Source organism: Lipophrys pholis (genome assembly GCF_963383615.2).
Source record: "Lipophrys pholis genome assembly, chromosome: 13".
NCBI lineage: Eukaryota > Metazoa > Chordata > Actinopteri > Blenniiformes > Blenniidae > Lipophrys > Lipophrys pholis.
Genome location: NC_137632.1, coordinates 2,296,045 through 2,317,075, shown reverse-complemented (window position 1 = coordinate 2,317,075; position 21,031 = coordinate 2,296,045). Strand labels below are relative to the sequence as shown.

Sequence of the window (21,031 nt, the reverse complement as noted above, 5' to 3'; positions counted from 1 at the left end):
TGAGGGAGTTTTTCCTTTCCACTGTTGCTCATGTGGATTTGTTGGGTTTTCTCTGTTAAAAGCACCTAGAAATGACTGTGTTGTATGTGGTGCTATATAAATAAATTACAATTCAATTCAATTCAATTACAGTCTACAGTCAACATACAGTCTTTCCTCAGGTGATATGAGCAGATTGATTTTGTTTTGAATGTATATGATTAGTAAATATTGCTGCCAATCACATGTGGAGGAATCCGTGAATTTAACTCATTTTAAGGTCATTACATATAACCTATTGATTAGGCCATTATGGTGAACTGAGGGGCCTGCTGAATTCTCTGAAATGCTGCGACCCCACAAAACACTTTCCATGGAACCAGTCTAACCTGGGAAGGGAAGGGGGGGCGGGGTGTCACATCTCTGAGTCACATCAAACACAGTGGGCGTCTCTGGTGCACATCATTCCTCCTCCTCTGTTGCCCAATGTGGCAAAGCCCCCGCAGACCGAACCGTGATATAAATGAATGCAGCAGCAGCAGCCGGGGCACCTTTCGCTCATCCTATCCAGCCCTCTCCTGTCGGCTCAGTGGACTCGTCATCATGAAACTGCTGCACGTCCTGTCTTTGTTCCTGGCCATCGCTTTGGCATGGTCAGACGAGTAAGTACTCCAAAACATCACCTGACAGGACAATATCAGGAATGGACTTTTCTTTAATTCATGCATATTTTATGAGGTTTTGTACATGCGTAGCAGAAAACTTCTGGCTTCACCATTATGAAGGCTTCAAGCTTGTGTCATGTGATCCATTCAAATCAGCATTTGTGCAAATAAGATTTGTGAAGCAGGTTTGCATTGAAAACTGCACCATAGTGTAACCCACCAATCCCTATTTTCTATAGGAAAGGGCTCTGAGTTCTGTGACCCATAACTATAACTATTTTGAAAGTCTTACTTGACTATCTTTTGTGTGTTTCTGTGCTTGGGCTTCAAATAATGTTGTTTACACTAAAAGCAAAACTACTTATTTGAAATGAATGCTTCCTTGAAAACAGTTAACTAAAATCCTTCTCACATTAATAAAACTCAAAATACATTAAACAGGTACGTAAACAAAATATGCTTGAAACAATTCACAATAACTTAAATTTAGACAATTGATATGATCTGGTTGAATAAAAGGTATTTTCTGTCAAAGTGTGCACACTGGTAATTAGTCTGTAATCATTTTAAACAAAACAACTCAAAGCGCAGGCCTGCGTTGTTGGCCGGGATTCCACACAGCAAAATGTGGAAAATTCTGTTGTTTCCTCAATGAGGAGAAAAAGAAAACTAAACAAAGTGGCACCTGGTCCCACGGAGCTGGGAGGTTCACTCCGACCAGTCTGACAGGCTCAGTCTGGGAACAGCTGATCGAAGTCACCCGAAAACAGCTGATCGGCGACACGGAGGCATCAGCGAAGCGTTCTCCTCATTCTCCTCATTCTCCTCATTCTCCTCATTCTCCTCATTCTCCTCATTCTCCCCCATTGCCAGAGGATCTCTGAGCTTTCTGCTCACTCAGAGCGCTGTCTTGTTTCCTCTCGCTGTCTCCAGGTGGGAAACAGCAGGGCGAGATACCTGGTCAGCTGCGGTAGCTGCACCTGAAGCAGCCGCTGTCCAGTGGTGAGGTGAACTAATCACTGAACTAGTGAGTGATCCTCCAGCTGTCAAAGCCACAGATCACAACTTTAGGTGGAAGTTATCTGTTGCGCATCAAGCTGTCCCTTTACAGTCCTCTCACAGATTGTCTCACCGACAGATCTGTCCACCAGAGCCCGCAAACATACTAAAGGCCCCTTCATGTTATCAATGTCCGTGAGTGTCGGCGAGTACGCAAAGGTGGTCGTGACGTCAAAATCGTCATCCGCTCCCGTGCGCGAGTGTCCGCGCCGACCCCTCTTCGGTGGAACCCAATTTAGTGACAGTGCGATCTGTGCTCGCTGACTGCTCATGCTCCAGAGCTACTGGGTTCTAGATCCTCCGTCTCCCGTCTGAACAATCACAATTTAAATAAAATAAAGATCCAGAGGCTCAGAACTCCTGAAGTGAAACATAAACTACTTGAGGAAAGGTGGAGAACGCCGGGCAGCAGAAGTGGAGATAGTTTCAGGATCGTTACGTTATGTCATGGAACGTTATGGAGCGTTATGGAATGTTACGTTACGTTATGGCTCGTTATGGAACGTTATGGATCGTTATTTTATGGAACGTTATGGATCGTTACGTTATGGAACGTTATGGATCGTTATGGATCGTTACGTTATGGAACGTTATGGAACGTTATGGAACGTTTCGTTATGGATCGTTATGGCTCATTATGGCTCGTTATGGCTCATTATGGCTCGTTATGGATCGTTACGTTTTGGAACGTTATGGAAGTGAGCCCAGAGTGGAGCATGGCCACAATCGTGTCGCACTCACAGACACTCACGGACATGGGCAGCATGAAGGGGCCTTTAACGAGCCTGCTTCTCTGTGTAAGGGGCTGGGTGTGCCGATCGCCAGTGCCCTCGAGTTTCCAGCTGACTCCCGTAATTGAATGATGAGACTCCTTTTATCTGATCTCTGACGCCCCTTTCCCCATCACAGGTGAAAGTTCACAGAATGAATCAAAAACAGAATAACATGAAGCATTGCTCCAATGAAATAAAATGAACTTAAAAGTCACAGACTTGAAATTAACATTTTAACTCAAATGAAATACATTGGAAAAAAACATTTTAAGCCATTTTCAACCTCGCTACACCCTCCCCCTTCTAAATGTCTGTTGTCGTCTTCAGACTTGAAGAACAATATATATTTTAGTTAACATTACGGGTTCGGTTTCGATGAGCCGAGATCTGACATTTTCCTGATACTAATGTTAACACATCTGTGTACGATTGTAAGGGTTTTTTCTCGAGATTTTCCTGGTTCATCATAAGTGAGTCTCACCACTGCATTGATTGATCTTTGAAGCCTCGTCTGTGTCTGAGTCACTTTTCAATCAGAACTGCTTAGCTTCTGTTTGAGATCTTCACTTGAACTACTCTCTGGTTCAGACTTTTTGAATCAGCGTCAGTAGCATGATGATCTTCCAGAACAAGATTAGTTCTCCCAGGAAGATCGTCATCTGGAGAAAGGCAGATTTCAGCCCCTTCATGCCTGTTTGGTATTAGTTTTGCGCCTTCTTTGAATCAATTCCTCCAGATAGGTTCTGTAGGTCCTCCGCGGCCAGACATACTCAAGCTCAGAAGACTGTGTTGATGACTTAAACCCTCGACCCTGCATTCACTCAAGTCGAGGCGCGGTTTTGTCTCTCTTCCAAGTTCTACAACACTGGGAGGCGCACCAGGTCTCCCAATGACAGAATATTGTCTCAGTGCAATGTTTTTAACTTGCCTTTTCCCATCTGAGGCTTCAGCTTATAGACTGGCAAGTTCGGCATCTTCTCCCCGATGACATAAGGAACGTTACACCACCGATTCTGAACTTTGTGCTTCCCTTTCACGCCCAGATTCTTCAGCACAACATCCCCAGGCTCTAGGTTCTGGAACCCAAGCCTCTTGTCATATGCCGTTTTGTTGCGCAGGTGTGTCTGGTTGGAAGTCTCTGTAGCCATCTTGTATGCCTTTTGCAGACTTTCTCTCAGGTTGGCAACATACGATGAGTGCTTTTCTCCATTTCCATCAGCATTTGTGCTATAACAGACATCCACTGGGAGTCTGGCTTCTCTTCCAAACATCAGAAAATATGGTGAGTAGCCGGTGACATCACATTTAGTGCTGTTGTAGGCATGCACAAGGTGTACCACATGTTGGCTCCATTGCTGTTTCTTCTCCTGGCTAAGTGCACCTAACATGGATAGTAATGTTCGGTTGAATCTTTTCAGCTGAGAGGGGGAGTCCAAGATTTTCTTATGCCCAGTGTCCTCAGCAGCTCTTTGATGAATCGCAATTCAAAATCCCTCCCTTGGTCAGAATGGATATTGAGTAGGGAGTCCATAATGCACAAAATACTTCTCCACCAGGACCTTAGCAACTGTAAGGGCTTTTTGGTTTTTTGTAAGAAAGGCTTGTGCATATCTGGTAAAATGGTCAGTGATGGCCAACACATTTACGATTCGTTTGGAATCAGGTTACATGGAGAGGAATTCAATGCAAACCAAATCTAATGGAGCGGCTCTCTTGTATGGTGTTTTTCTTAGGATGCACACTCCACAATTTTTTATGTATCTTTCAGCATCTGTAGACATCTTGAGCCATAAGAATCTATGTCTGAGCAGTCAGCAGTCCTTTCTGCTCCTAAATGACCTAAGTCATCATGCAAGGATTTGAGTAGATCTTTCCTGATTTCTGCGGGTAGCACCAGCTGATGAGTTTTGTCTCCACTGTGACCAGTACTCACACGGTGAAGAAGTCCATTTGTCATGACCAACTTTCCTTTCTCTCTTTTCGTAGCCAGCATTTCAGGGTTTGACTTTAAATCATCTGGCCATTGGCCACTTTATACAGCGAAGATTTCTGGTCCAATCAACAAATCTTTGCTTTGACATGCCATCAACTCCTGCCTGGACATTTGACCCAGTGTTAAACTGTATACGGGTAGGACAAGCATACACATCAGGAATGCATTCAGGAGGAGCTCCCAGCTGTTCTGTATAGCGAGCCAAGTTGTTAACAGGATGAAGAACCCGAACTCGCTGACATATGGATTTCACTCCAGCCTGGGAGATGCTTTGCCATCCAGTCTCTCTGTTGCATGAATCTCTTCTTGACAACAAATCGGCGTCAACGTTTTTCCTTCCAGGTCGGTAGAGAATGTCAAAGTTTTGCACTGACAAACCTGCTAACCAACGATGCCCGGTGGCATTAAGCTTTGCTGTGGTCAGGACGTATGTCAAGGGATTGTTCTTGGTGCGTACCGTGAAACGGGCTCCTTAAAGGTAGACATGGAATTTGTCGACAACAGCTCACTTGAAAGCCAGGAATTCCAGCTGATGAATAGGATAGTTCTTCTCTGAATTGCTCAGTTCACGACTGGCGAATGCTACTGGTCTGGGTCCTTCTGAGTATTCCTGATAAAGAACAGCGCCAAGGCCAACTAGACTGGCATCCACATGTAGCACATATGTTTTGCTGGGGTGAGCAAAAGTTAGTACCGTGGCATTGGTAAGGCATTGCTGTATTTTTTCGAAAGCTTTTGTGCACAGTTGGTGCTACCTATCTCCAAATGGAGTTCTATCATCCAGGTAAGTGTTCGATTTTTCTTGATTCAGTTTTTTTCCATGGGGAGTGGGGCCGTACCCTCTGGTGAGATAAGTCAAAGGGTAAACGATGGATGAGTAATTGTGGATGAAGCATCAATAATATCCACAAAATCCTAAAGAGGAACACAAAGTCTTCAGGTTTGTGGGCTCTGGCCACTTGGTGACAGCTTCAATCTTTGCTGGCTCGGCTGCGACACCCTGTGCCGAGACGATGTGACCCACATATTTCACTTTTGATTGACAGAACTGGCATTTGTCAAATGAAATCTTTAACCCAAAGTCTTTGAGTCCGTCAAGCACTTTCAGCAGTCTCTCCTCATGTTCCTCTATTGTCCTCCCAAAGACAATCAGGTCATTGAGGTAGATGAGCACTTGGAGCAAATTCATATCACCCACTGCCTTTTCTATCAACCGTTGGAAAGTTGCGGGGGCACCTGTGGTTCCTTGTGGCATCCTCTCAAACTCATAAAATCCTAGAGGGCAAATGAAAGCAGTCTTTTCGTTGTCCTCTTCATTCATAGTGATTTGGTAATAGCCACTTCTGAGATCTAAAACAGAGAACCACTTACTGCCCGATAGACAGTCCAGAGCGTCAATGCATGGTGTAGTACTGATCGGGGACTGTACGGCTGTTAAGTGTGCGGTAATCAATGCACATCCTCACGTTTCCATTTTTTTTCCTAACAATCACTATTGGTGAAGCAGATGGACTTCTGGACTCTGGAATGATCCCTGCTGCCAACAACTTTTGGATGCAACGTCATACATCATCAATATCTGCCGGAGCAATGCGTCTAGAATGCTCACAAAAAGGTCGGGGGTCTGACATACGAATTGTGTGTTCCACACCCCTGGGCAGTCCAACCTCCCATTCATATACAGAAAAAACACCTGCTCTCTCTGACAATTTCTGATGAAGTCTCACTTTCCACTCTTCACTGACAGGTAGGTCCCTAAAGTTAATCATGCTTTCATTAAACTCAGTCCCTGGCTGCTGTGAGGTCGTGGTCGCGACATCAGCAATACACAACTGACCTATGACCGTTCCAACTGGTATACTTGCCTCTGTTAAAGATTCATTCTGGATCAGGACAAATCAATGCTAGGACAGACATAGTGGTGGGGGCTCCAGCCACTTTCCAAGGAAATTCCATATTTACCACTACATCACCAAGATAGGGATAACTCGAGTCACTCAAGCCCCATATGCCAAGTTTGCTCACAGGACTGACAGATATCTTTCGTACCAGGACTCAAGTATTCAAGTATTAGAGGTAGAAGCAGTAGCGGCTGGTGACACATACACACACACTAGGAGAGAAAGAGAAATCTTCTCTTTTATTGAAGAATATCTGTAGAAAATGAAGCAAATACAGTTCAGGGCCCATTGTTAGTTTGTTGGCATAAATTTTTTTGATTGTATTACAGTTTATTCATATATTTTATAATAAAAAAAACCAACATTCTTCTTGCTTCCACCAGGGGGGAGAGGCGCCCCGGCGCCTTCTATTGACCAGCCGCCACTGGGTAGAAGGAAAATTTGATCAGAAAATACCAAAACTCAATGCTAGTCTTGAAGACATAAAGGTTGGATGAGCCATAATTTCCTGCTCCTGAACTCTGATAAAACTGAAATTATTATTTTTGGCCCAAAACATGTGAGAGAGAAATGATTTAAAGATCTAGTACCACAAGATGGTATTACTTCGTCCTCCAGTACCACTGTGAGGAACCTGGGAGTTCTTTTAGACCAGGATTTCTCCTTCAACTCCCACATTAAACCAATCTGCAGGACTGCCTTTTTTCACCTCCGTAATATTTCCAACATTAGAAACATGCTGACTCAGAGTGATGCTGAAAAAGTAATCCATCATTAGTTACTTCCAGAGTAACTATTGTAACTCCCTATTATCAGGGTGAAACAATAACTGATTCAAAATGCTGCAGCCAGAGTCGTGACAAGAACCAGCACCAGAGATCAGCTCACTCCAAAACTAACTTGGCTTCATTGGCTCCCTGTTCAATCTAGAAGAGAATTTAAAATCCTCCTTCTAACTTAGAACGCTCTTAACAACCAGGTTCCATCAGATCTTAAAGAACTGCTAGTCCCAGATCTCCCCAGAAGAACACTTGGTTCTCAGAGTGCTGGCTTACTGGATGTTCCTAGCTTTTCTAAAAGTAGAATGGAGGCGGAGCTTTCAGCTTTCAGGTTCCTCTGATGTGGAATCAGATCCCAGTTTCAGTTAGGGAGGCTGAAACAGGCTCTACTGTTAAGGTTCTACTCAAGACTTTTCTATTTACTGAAGCTACAGTGAGGACTGCTTCAAGACACTTTCACTCTCTCTCTACCTCTCTCTACCTCTCTCTACCTCTCACTACCTCTCGCTCTACCTCTCTCTACCTCTCTCTACCTCTCTCTCTACCTCTCTCTACCTCTCTCTGCCTCCCCTACCCAAACCAGGGGGTGTTTCCAAGGTTTGTAGCTCTCCCACAATCTATCTCTCTGTCTATTCTATCCTTCCTCTCCTCTATCCCCCCAATCTATCTCTCTGTCTATTCTATCCTTCCTCTCCTCTATCCCCCCAATCTACCTCTCTGTCTATTCTATCCTTCCTCTCCTCTATCCCCCCAATCTACCTCTCTGTCTATTCTATCCTTCCTCTCCTCTATCCCCCCAATCTACCTCTCTGTCTATTCTATCCTTCCTCTCCTCTATCCCCCCAATCTATCTCTCTGTCTATTCTATCCTTCCTCTCCTCTATCCCCCCAATCTATCTCTCTGTCTATTCTATCCTTCCTCTCCTCTATCCCCCCAATCTACCTCTCTGTCTATTCTATCCTTCCTCTCCTCTATCCCCTCACCCCAATCAGTCAACAGGAAGCCTCCACCTCTGACTCTGGGTTCTACAAAGGTTCTTCCTGTTAGAAGAGTTTTTCTTTCCACAATAAATCTGCTGCTCATGTGGATTTGTTGGGTTTTTCTCTTTTCTCTGTTAAAAGCTCCTAGAAATGACTGTGTTGTATTTGGTGCTATATAAATAAAGTCTAATTGAATTGAATTGAATTTCCATTAGTAAATTTAGTGATGACTTGTTTAAAATCAAAGGTTTTTTGATTGTTGACTTTTCCCTATAGATTTCTGAGAAGGAGTTAAATAAATTAGAATAAAAGAAAACACACATTTATGGAGCTGAAATATAACATCATGATATTGTGCCACTGGAAGGGACTATACAATAAACTAACGGAATGCAAAGTGTAACAGACAACAGTTGTTTCTCAATATAAATTCCTAACAGACAAACTTAAATCATCCGATTTGCCAGATAGAAGTTGAGCTTTTTACTGGATCTCATCTGTTGATAACATCAATATCATTAAAGCAAAAGTAATGTGGGAGGGTTCAACCTCTGTAACGTGCACTGCTTTATTAGACTGTCAGGGTCTCACTTTAGTGTTTTTGATGTTTGACACTAAATAATCATATATATTTACCTGTGTAAAACAGAAAAACTTCTTTTTCATATTCATTCAGTCATTGATTTATGTGAAGAGCTTTTTCTACAGCCAATCGCTGAATATCTTCTCTTCTCTTTGACCAGGATTGAAGTTGATCCTTCATCAGGTGAGTAAATATAAAAACAATAAAGCAGACCATTTAAATCTTTACTATTGAATTCACGTAATGATGTTGTTCTGCAGCCGTCCCGGACCGCTGCCTCAGCCTTGAGATGGATGCTGCTGCAGTAAATGAGGAAGGAATCCCTTACTTTTTCAAGGGTAACGTACAGTTCATTTATGAATACAATGAAATCAAGAACAATTGGCCAAATCCAGCTGCAGCTTTTAGTAAAATCATTCTGTGTGCTGTTTCACTTCATCCAGTTTTAGTCCACAAACTGAAGCAGAAAATGTGTTGCGTTGCTTTGACTTTGATGCCCTGTTCCACTCAGATGGATACCTGTTCAAGGGCTTCCACGGCCTGGCAGAGAAGGCCAACGAGACCTTCACTGAGCTGGACGAGCATCATCACCTGGGCCATGTGGATGCTGCTTTCCGCCTGCACTATGAAGACCATCCCAGCGAGCACAACAACATCATCTTCTTCTTGGTACGAGCACGTTTAGCTAAGCTGCCCGGGTAAACATTCAGGATGATCCAAACATGCAAAGTGGAGAAGGATTTGTTATTTTATTTATTCCTGGTGGTATATGTGTTTGACGCTTAAAAGAAAAGCTTAACATTTTTTGGCAGTGGGGACGGGGGGGGGGGGGGGGGGGGGGGGCTTGTGCCAGCTGCTCTGCATTCTCCACATCAACTCCATGTTGTTGGAGGTCGCCGGTAATGACTTCGAGTCATCAGGTGCGACATTGTGCAGCCAGGAGGGATGCTCTGGGCTGGCACGTGCGGGCTCCAAGCACTTTGTTGGAAGCCCGCTGGGGCCACCTGATGTTCTCCATGGTTCTGAGAGCCCTGCTATCAAAGCCATGGATTTTAGCCGCCAGAACCCTGTTTAAGGGCCAAGTCTCCGAGCCATAAAGCAGGATGGAGAGTACTGCAGAGTTCTAAATCCGGAGCTTCGTCTTGCGTGAGATGGTCTGGTGCCATCAGAGTGGTTTCCAGAGAGACTGAAGAGCTGATGCAGCCAGGGCTCTTCTGTGGATAATCTCTTGAGTGGGCTGGAAAAGGAAAATGGTGTCATAGATTTTCTTTGTTATAGTATGTATACACGATGAAAATGTCGATATGTTCACAAAACCACACAATTACAGTCAAACATTTAAATTTTAATGAAACGTTCCGGTGTAAAAATACAATAAAATCTCCCCCATAAAACTTTGGCTTTGAGGCTAGTTCGATAACAACGGGTTTTCATACATATCACCGATATCTCAGCTTGGGTCACAGTGTTGTGTTGTGTCTGCTCCTCTTGAGAAATTTGTTTAAAATAAATCAATGTTTCCATGAAACTCTTATGATTTGCTTGGTGGTTTGGCTGGATTGGAGCTGGTTTTGGCTCCCGGGCTTTATGTTTTACACCCTGGTCTTAATCCAAGGTTGGGGCGTGTACAAAAACACAGATGACAGCAGTCCAGCAAAACATTCTGGTGACGGCACACCAGGCAGAGACAAAAACAAACACCTCTTTAAAACGTTAAATTTTTTCACACCTTCAAAAAAATTGTACGCACAGTTTGTACAGGATTCCGGCTGGCGGCACCACTGCTCCACACTTCACTGCACTGACCTGTTGAGGGTGGCATTCCTACTGGAGAGAGATCAATAAACAAATGTCTCATTTGTAGTTTCCATGTGATTTTAAGCCTCAAGTGTTGAAAACAATGAGGATTAATGTTGTGAAATGAGACAAGTTCTTGAATGAGGCTATTTGCAAGAAGATATTAGCTTAAATTTTTCCTTTCCTAATGTTTTGGAGACTTGACCTGTGTGGTACAGTCACTGTGGGTCACATCTTATGCTTATTTGCTGCAGGACAACAAAGTTTTCAGCTATTACCAACACAAGCTTGAAGAAGGTTACCCCAAAAACATCTCTGAAGTCTTCCCTGGAATCCCCGATCACCTGGATGCAGCTGTGGAGTGTCCCAAACCCGAGTGCGATGAAGACTCTGTCATCTTCTTCAAGGGTATGACCACCTCCAAACACTGTCAATGGATTTTATGGCGTGATTTCAAGATTCCTAGCGTTCTGTTTTTCTGGGTTTCTTTCGCAGGAGATGACATCTACCACTTCAACGTGAGAACCAAGGCCATAGACATGAAGGAGTTCAAGTCCATGCCGAACTGCACGTCCGCCTTCCGCTTCATGGAGCACTACTACTGCCTCCACGGACACATGTTCTCCAAGTTTGACCCCAAGACCGGCGAGGTGCACGGCAAATACCCCAAAGAGGCACGCGACTACTTCATGAGATGCTCCAAGTTCAGTGAGTCAGCTTTACAATCTCATTAAAGATTTTTGTCTTGATTTTACAAATGCTCAATTTTGGATTTTTTGTCTGGATATTCATTCTGTTAAAAGGATCATCAAAATCCTTACATCTGTGAAGGCTTCTTTGCAATGCTTTTGAGGCTATTGAGCATAATCTCATTCATATAGAAACGTCATGCGAGTTCATTGGAGGAAGATGAACTATAAACTTGATGCAAGCAGAGACTCAGAATGGACAGCCATGAGAAGAAACAGCCAGTTGTATTGCAGTAAGCTATTCTAATGTTTCTTTAAGGCTGCTAATGCATCACAATGACTGTAGTTTGAGACTAAAGTCACTGTTTATTACAGCCACAGAGTTAATTCCTCCTATAAACAGGAGTCCAGCCAAATAGTAACTGTCAGGACAACAGTGTGTCAGGGATTGCAGGTGGTGTGTGGATGGACCCAAGTGCAGACTCACAGAGTTCCATAAAAACCAGAGTTTACTGAAGACCAGGGAACACAAGGAGACGCAGGGGACATGAGGGCGATGAGAGGAGAGACGTGAAGACATGTAGACAAGACAATCCGACAAGGACAACAGAGGGAGAGGGCTCTAGAGACACAAGGAAGGGACGGACACGTGGAACACAGCGATGCATCACACAGACGGATAAGGCCGTTGGTTAATTGGAAACACGAGGTGAGACACACGAGGACAGACACAGAGACCTGACACAGTGCAGGCTGATACTGAAGCTAACCGTCAGTACAGACTGCCCATTTCAATTTCTATACACAACTGAGAGAAGCTGAAGTTGAGATTGCACTTACTGATGCGACACTGAAAGGAAAGGAAAGGATGTTCATGACGTGATGCTCGTGGGGTGTTTAGGACTCCCCGGGACGTGGAGGAGGTGACTTGCATCAGCAATACCGTCTTTACAAATTTAACATTTGTTCTTCTGTGATGAAAAAAACACATGTTGATTGATAAGAGGTCACATTATCGTCCTTTAAGAAGTGAATTCATCCTACAAGAGCCACATAATGGAGCAGAAGCGTCAACAATTTTCTCTTGATCCACCAAGAGAGAGAGAGACTCTCCTGTAAGACAAATCAATGCTCACTAATCTTAACTGTGACTCAAATTACAAAGTGGTATTAATTTTCTAATTATCTCCTGCCCACCGCCGTCTCCTGGTGACAGTGAACATACTCCCAACTGAGCGTTACCTCAGATCCTGACCTCCACGCTGCTTTCTATTCAGGTAATGACAGCGACCACGTGGAGCGGGAGCGCTGCAGCCGTGTTCACCTGGACGCCGTCACCACGGATAATGAGGGAAACATGTACGCCTTCAGAGGTCAGCAATTATCTGTGCAGTTAGAATTCCAGGAAGTTTTGGGGGCCAATGTTTGAACAGAAGAAAGTAAGCGCCCCGCTGGTGCATGAGGTCTGTTTATATGCAGACCATGTGAATTTATATGTGAAGTTCATGATAGTTTCTTTCTTTATCACCACCTTAAAATCCTCCCATCCCTTTCAGGCCACTACTTCCTCCACAAAGACCTGAACGACACCCTGAAGGCGCAGACCATCGAGAGCGCCTTCAAGGAGGTACACAGTGAGGTGGATGCCGTCTTCTCCTTCCAGGACCATCTCTACATGGTCAAGGTAAAATGAAGCCCACTTCTAATCCATCCTGTCGTCACCTTTTCTGAAAGCTTGAATGAACTTTAATTGTTTTCGTCTCCTCTCACCTTTAGGACGATCATGTCTTCGCGTACAAAGTTGGTGAGACCCACACGCACCTGGATGGCTACCCCAAACCTCTGAAGGAGGTGCTGGGCATCGACGGCCACATCGACGCCGCATTCAGCTGCGACGATCATCAGCATGTTCACGTCATCAAAGGTAACAGCAATCCAAGAAATGACTTTAAATTCCACTTTAACTTAAAATACGATACGATATATGGTTTAGGGTTCAATGAACTTATAATACAAGGGTGTCAAGTGTACGGACTGTGGGTCACAACCAGCCCACCAGAGTCCAATCTGGCCGTCAAGATGAAATTATGACATGACTGCACTTTAATTATATGACCACCAGGGACGCATTGTGGTCTGTATGATGTGACGAGTCAGTTCAGGTAATCAGGATTGCGACACACAAGTAGAAATGTGTCGACAATCAAAGATAGAATTTGATAGTTATTCTGATCGTAATATAAACTATTTTTTTTCTGTTTTTGAGGTCCAGCTCCATGTGGCCAAATGTTTTTGAAGACACTGTAATAAGACTCCACTGTGATCACATGGTGGACTAAGGAAGAATATTGATGAAATGGCAGTATTTAATTCAAATTCCTGGTTTGTCATGTGATGTAGCAGGATAGTTTAACTACTTAATGATATATTAACACTTTGGAGGACTAAAACAAAGACACACATTTGGAGTTCTAGTTGTTAATATAGGATAATGTGGTTATTTGCTGGTCCCTAAGATCAAAGTAAACTGTATGTGGCCCCTGAAGTACAATGAGTTTGACACCCCTACAGATATCGCTGATCGGACAACAACGCAGTTCGGCTTTTGGGCCAAAGGTTGTTCCGCCTGTAGCCGCTTTGATCGGTGCACCGTGTCGAGTACTTGCTCGCTGTGTGGCTAACTATGTCTGTCCGCGGCTTGCTATGTGCACGCGTGTCGCTGTGTGAAGCTCATGGCTGGAATCAAGAAGATCAATTTTGAAAGGATTTCATCTGGGCTTATTTCATATAATGAGATTTGAATCTTCCACTTTATTGAAGCTGCAGAAAAAGCTGGTTGATCTGCTTCACCCACTCTGAGAAGCTAGCATGGTGGCTAGCATGGTGGTTAGCATGGTGGCTAACATGGTGGTTGGCATGGTGGCTAGGATAGTGGCTAGCATGGTGGTTAGCATGGTGGCTAGCATGGTGACTCGCGCTAGCTGACCTGCTGGGACTCTTGTCTGCCTTCAAGGGGTGAATTCTCTGTCTCTGGATGACGGCACACAGCTCACCTTTCTACTATATAGATACTGGTACACCTCAGTACTCTGAAAGTTCCTCTAGGTAGGTACTGGTCGCGGGGCGGGTTTTCGCACAGTCCTAATGAAAAGTTGTGGATGTACGGAAAGAACCTGCGACCACCGGCTATGATTTTCCGCTCCCCCTCCTTGAGGTACCGAGCACCGAGGAACGGGTCTGTAGGAGGAGCTACAACGCAGCTGTCTGCTGATTGGTAGTGACGATCGTCACTCTCGACTTGGCCGCAATATTTAATTATTCCATCGGCGTAAACCCTCCTGTTGTTGTTTACATACGCCGCTTTGTGCTCACTGGTTGATTTGTTAACTTGTTTATTGAAACGTCGGCGCGACACAATATGGCGTCTTTTAACAAGATACAGATGCTCGTCTCAAGAACAGGAGGATACTGTAGATACTGGTACACCTCAGTACTCCTGAAGTTCCTCTGTAGATACTGGTACAGCTCAGTACTCTTGATGTTCCTCTGTAGATACTGGTACTCCTCAGTACTCTTGAAGTTCCTCTGTAGATACTGGTACACCTCAGTACTCCTGAAGTTCCTCTGTAGATACTGGTACACCTCAGTACTCTTGATGTTCCTCTGTAGATACTGGTACTCCTCAGTACTCTTGAAGTTCCTCTGTAGATACGGGTACACTTCAGTACTCTTGACGTTCCTCTGTAGATACTGGTACTCCTCAGTACTCCTGAAGTTCCTCTGTAGGTACTGGTGCACCTCAGTACTCTTGAAGTTCTTCTGTAGATACGGGTACACCTCAGTACTCTTGAGGTTTCTCTATGTAGATACTGGTACACCACAGTACTCTTGATGTTCCTCTAGGAAGATACTGGTACACCTCAGTAATCTTGATGTTCCTCTAGGAAGATACTGGTACACCTCAGTAATCTTGAAGTTCTTCTGTAGATACGGGTACACTTCAGTACTCTTAAGGTTTCTCTATGTAGATACTGGTACACCTCAGTACTCTTAAAGTTCCTCCACTGGTACTTCTCAGTACTCTTGAACTTCCTCTGTAGATACTGGTACACCTCAGTACTCTTAAACTTTTTCATAGCTGCTCTGTGAGCTTTTTAATTTGTTGTTGTGTTTTTCAATTTGCTTTTGTGTTTAATGATTTGTTGTTGTCGTTTGCACTTCAGGGCCACCGTACTGGTTAAATATAACAGTGATCTTCCAGTTTCTTACAGCCCCCTGCAGGTTTGATTCAGTATTGCAGGCAGGTTGTGCAAGGTCATTTACCCTCAATTAACAAAAAAAAAGTCATTTTCATGATTGAATTTAGTATTGCGACAATAATATATACGGATAAATATCTTGATTAAAAAAAATCACCAAAACTGATCATCTCGTGTGATTAAATGCTGTGTCATTCATATCTGACTAATATAGACGGAGTTTTGTCCTGAAATTAATTTTTTCACTGGAAGGCGAGTCTCCCTGTGAATGTGAAACCAACTTCATTATAACACTGGACCATCGGGAGCAAAGTTGAATCAGGGTCTTCATCACTTTATGGGGAGAAACATGGAGCGACCGTGTAATTTTACCATTTTGTTTCTTCATGTCTGTGATCAATATTCTCAAATTTCACTCTCATAGTAAAGGTTTTACTATCAGCACTGCTCTGTTTACTTGCATGTTGTATTTCAATCAGATTTTAGATTTGAGATTTGGGTGGCACACAGAAGATTTTATGTTTTCTAAGTGGTTTTGAGAATGTTTGACTTTGGCTGTAATGTGATGCTGGTGAGAGGAAGCTTTACCATCATCCCAGTCGTGAGCTGTCTTCAAAAAACAAAAAGAAATTTGTAGTAGCAAAACTAAAGAGTGAACATTGAAATTAAGGAAGGAAGTTAACAAAAGTATAAGTGTACGTCAACAAATGAATGGAGTTTGTTGCATTTCAGTCTTGAATAAATTGCAGTTTTCGTTCAGTGTAATTAAACATGATGTGATCTCTTTGCTGATTCAAACGTTAAACACGACCACTTAAATCTTTATCTTTACGTGTTTCTGTCTCCACTCACTCAGGTAGCAACATCTATGACGTGGACATGAGCGCCAATCCTCGCGCCGCCACCAACGAACGTCCCATCGCCGTCTTTAAGACGATGAACGCCGCCATGTGCGGCCCCAAAGGCGTGACGGTGGTCGTGGGAAACCACTTCTACCACTTCCAGAGCCTCATGCTGTTCGTGGCCGGCCGGGCGATGCCCGAGCAGCACCGGGTGCCGCTGGAGATGTTCGGCTGTGACCACTGAGGTGCCGTGATGACGGGATTGAGTGGATTGTGCAGGAAGTCACACACGACACAGTGAAACATGGAGAAACCATCATCAACACGTCACCGGGCCGGAGCAGCCCACCAGAAGACCACAGGACCTTTCACTACTTCACACACGGTTTCCTCTCACATCAGCAGTCTAATCTTTTTGAAGTGACTCTTAAGACGATCCGCTGCAGGCCTCGGTGCAAAGTGCTCCCAACAACTACACGTTTTTCTCTGATTCATTTTGTACAGTGTTGGTGTGAATAAAGAAAATTGACAACAAGCATCACAGTGCATTTTTTTGTGGTTGTTTTTAAGGAACAAAACTCATTTTAGTCCAGAGGTCACATGCTGCACAATTTGTCACTGAGTGGAGCAGACAGGTAAACTAGTGCCATGAAAACCTTTAAATTGACAAAACAACAACTAAAAAGTACTACAATCTTAACTTAAAGCCAATTTTTAGAGACCTTCTGGTGCAAAATACAGTGAAATATCCAACAAACTTCTCCTCTAGCTGTTGCATTGTGGGAGTTTTTACCAACTCACGCTGACCACATGGCTCGGAGGCTAATGCTCGTTTGAGATCGTTCATGGCAGCATCACTAATATCTCAGCTTGTTTTGAAAAGATCTGTCTTTCTTTGAAACGGCTGCAGTTTACTTGGTGGCTTGGCCGGATTGGCGTCTCTTTGGCCCTGCTTTGGCCGACAGGCCTCATGTTTCACACCCCGGCTTTAAAAGATGAAGCAACTCAGAAATGAAATACCTCAGTGTAATGAAAATTCAGAGAGCAAAACTTTCACCTCTGCAGAGCTGGAAAGTCAAGTCAGCTTTATTTATACAACACTTTAAAACAGTAGTGGCTGAGGCCAAAGTGCTTTACAATAAAAGACAAAATAAAAAAGTACAGTAAAGAGTAAAAACAGTGAAATACAATAAACAAACAATAGATTGGCCACAATAAAACCAGGGACAGAGTCTCAAACATGGTTAAAAGCCAAGGAATAGAAGTGGGTTTTAAGATTAGTTTTAAAAGTGGACAGTGAGGGGGTGTGGTGGTGGGGGGGGGGGGGGGGGGGGGACTGTCTGACGGGCAGTGGTAGCTCATTCCACAACAGAGGGGCTGTAACAGAAAAGGCCCTATCCCCTCTGGGCTTTGGTTTGGACCTCGGTACCTCCAGAAGAAGCTGATCAGCTGACCGGAGGCACCGAGCAGGGAAAGATAAGTAAGAAAGGAATTAATGTTCAATAAAACTTGATTTAACTCAATAACTGTACTGATGCACCGAAAACCATGATTTTGGACTATTTTTACATTAATCTAAGAGGTAGAATGACGGTAAAGCTCAAAGTTTAATGAGTTATTACATGATAATTTTATGTGTTCATGATTTGAATTAAATTATCAGCCCAATCCATTATGGACTAATCACACCTATGAGCACTTATTACTTAATGAGACATTATTACACTGTGAGTTGCTGCAATGGATGTTTCTCAAACAGAGAAAACAATGAAGTCTGATTCCACACGAGAAATTTAAGACACAAAAGGGCATTTTGGGAACTTGACAATGATTCATTAGCAATAATCAAGGATGTAGTGAGCAATATATTGCTTTAATAACATTAAAATACACGATAGATTCCACTGTACGGCTTTATGAGTATGTCCTAAAACATAAAAACATAAAAAATAAAGATTTTACTTTATTGATTCACGGTTTCTTTTCAAAGACATCTTGACCCTTGTGAGGTGTTGGTATAGGGTTGGGGGTCATATGCCCAGACACACTATTTATAACTTGCAGTGTGGATCCAGCAGCTTAATCAATAGTAATGATCAACTTACAGAGATCAGTAAATTGAGTACAGGCAACATTCTGGTTTTCCACCAATAGAGGGCGGAAGAGTTCCTCCCCAGGAAAGTTGTGCTGTTGAAACATATTCTTTCAGTTTTTACTAAATCTCTGGTATTTCTTTCCAGCTGAGCAGCACTGATAAGTCAGAGCAGGTGTGATGGTGTGTGGATCTTTTCTCTCAGCTCCACACGGAGGGAGATTTGTTGTAACGGCAGGGCGCTGTGAGGATGTCAACGTCCTCCTCATGTCAACTCCCACAGACCGACTGCAGCTGACATCAACACGACATCCATCAGAAAGAAACCTGCTGCTTTATGTCTGCTGGATGAATACCAAGCACATACAAACATTCAGCTTCTGCAGGAACTTTAAGTTTGGAACCAGGGCGAGAGGCCTTCACGTTACAGATCTTAATATTCTGATAATTTGGCTTTACAATGAGTAAGTAAATTGAATAAATGTGCAGCTTTATCAAGTTATTTGGGGTTTTATGGCAAAAATGGACTTATTTCTCTTTACAGTTAAACCCAAACTTCAACAAAATGTGGGTCACATGTGAAAAATATTACCTGATATTACAATTAAAACCTGATGCATTAAGTGATGTGACAGTTTTGGAGAGGATATCTCATAATAAATTGAAAACAAAATACAAAAAACAATTAGTTTGGTTATATGAATTTTGATGAAACATTAAACTCCTTTTTCTCCTTTGATTTTCTTCATGTCATTTGAAACACACACAATCTGTTCCTGCTGAAATCAACAAACAGATCTGGAGACTGGAACACTGCTAATGATGGAGAGCTATGAGAAACTCATGTCTCACCAAACCCTTTAGTTCAGGGGCCACATTCAGCCTGGTTTCATCTGGAGTGGGCAGAACCGGGACAATAAGGCCAGAATAAACTCTAGAGCTTTTCTTTGTTGCCAAGCAGAGTGTATGTGGGGAAAATCTTTCTATTCTTACAAACCAAACATTTACCACCGAGAATGATTGAGGTCTAAACATAAAGACAATATTTATGATGCAAAATTCAGTGAGATATCAAATAAAAGTAAAAAACGCCGTTCTCCTGAATCTGTTGCATTCTGGGTGCTGCTGCAGCTCAGCTCCGAGCCTGATGCTGGTTGGTTCATCTTTGATGGCCGATGTCTCAGCTCAGGTCTCTCTGCTCTGTTTTGTCCACGGCTCTTAAGAAATGTGGTAAAAATGTTTTCTTGGAGATTTTACCTTTTGTCTGGTGGTTCAGCGGGACACATTGGCGCCTCTCGCCGGCCCCGGACCAAACAGCGCTCCTGGCCATGAATGCCTGCAGTGAGGTTTGGGGCTCTCCCCCAGCGGCCTGCCGGGCATCACGCAGCTTTGAACTGAGGCAATGGGGTGATGTCAGCTTCATGACCGAGCCTCACGTCTCTGATAACAGCTTGCTTCATCGGATCACACAATCCCTCGCTTCAGCCCGCCGCCGTCACAATGGAGGCACGAACACTGAGGCCCTTCACGAGCTGTGATATGATGCCACAGCCGACTGCACACACACACACACACACACACACACACACACACACACACACACACACACACACACACACACACACACACACACACACACACACACACACACACACACACACACTCAATTCTGAGTAAAGCCGCTAATGAGAGAAACCGTGTTGACAGAAAGTGTTCCAGTTGTATTTGATGCGATCTGATGAGAGAATTAAGTCTAAAGCAGTAAAGATGATGACACACCTGGACAGACGGACCTGTAATCCGGACCTCAGCACTCGTTGAAAGAAACCGATTTATGAAGGACAAAACAAACCGAGAAAAAGTCTCAACATGATTTTGATTACAGTCTTATTATGTTAATGCTTCGTCCTCCAAGAGCATTGAGTTAGTTCAAGATCAATGAGCCGCCTCCTCCTCCAGTAAACAGAAGGGAAGTGAAACACTAACAGGGCTGCTCTTCAACTGGAACAACCTCTTCACATAATACTAGAGCAGCGGTCTGCAACCTGCGACTCTGGAGCCACATGTGGCTCTCCAGCAGCTCCATGGAGCTTCACAATATGTCACTGAGGGAAGCATTGTGGGCTCATTGTTATTTGCATTCCACTGATGGCAAAAAGGGCTGAAAAATAGAAAAAACAAAAAAGGGAAAAGAGAAAAGGGAGAACAATGAAGAAGACAGGACAAAAGAAGAAGAAAGAAAAGGAAAGGAAAACAGGGGAAACAAGAACAAAACAAAAAGAGAGAGAAAGTCAGAGGACATGAAGATTGCATACATTATAAATTTAATGTTTTATTACTGCTTAATATAAAAATCAATTTGGAAAGGATGTGCAGCCTGAAGTTATTAGATAACATCAGTATAAATGAGGAGCACCATTAGTGCATGATGATATAATATTAGATTCTTTACTGAGATCTTACCAACATATAATGAGTTTGTTCTCCCACAGTGCAACACAAACCTGTTCAACACAACCCGCCAGAGACATAAGACCAATAAAGCAACAATAACAAAAAGCAACACCATAACTGGAACACAGAATTACTACGCATTACCATGGCAACGACCAAACAAAGTCACGGGAAGCATTTCCCAC

The 21,031-nt window shown here is 43.4% G+C and overlaps 1 protein-coding gene across 1 annotated transcript; it reads left to right on the top strand.

Moving 5' to 3' along the window:
- Positions 1–489: 489 nt before the first annotated feature.
- Positions 490–16,847, top strand: hpxa (hemopexin a). The gene is made up of 10 exons (XM_080479204.1): positions 490–641; positions 8,874–8,896; positions 8,974–9,051; positions 9,225–9,382; positions 10,765–10,918; positions 11,006–11,218; positions 12,477–12,572; positions 12,756–12,883; positions 12,976–13,123; positions 16,315–16,847. Exons 1-10 carry the CDS (start codon positions 583–585, stop codon positions 16,542–16,544), a joined length of 1,287 nt encoding a protein of 428 aa, XP_080335330.1. The 5' UTR covers positions 490–582; the 3' UTR covers positions 16,545–16,847.
- Positions 16,848–21,031: the final 4,184 nt, after the last annotated feature.

Bases quoted from the DNA above. Each gene is read 5' to 3' on its own strand.
- hpxa (XM_080479204.1), top strand. From the start codon at position 583: ATGAAACTGCTGCACGTCCTGTCTTTGTTCCTGGCCATCGCTTTGGCA. The intron at 642-8,873 runs GTAAGTACTCCA...CTCTTTGACCAG, and splicing joins GCTTTGGCATGGTCAGACGA to GATTGAAGTTGATCCTTCAT. The intron at 8,897-8,973 runs GTGAGTAAATAT...GTTGTTCTGCAG, and splicing joins TGAAGTTGATCCTTCATCAG to CCGTCCCGGACCGCTGCCTC.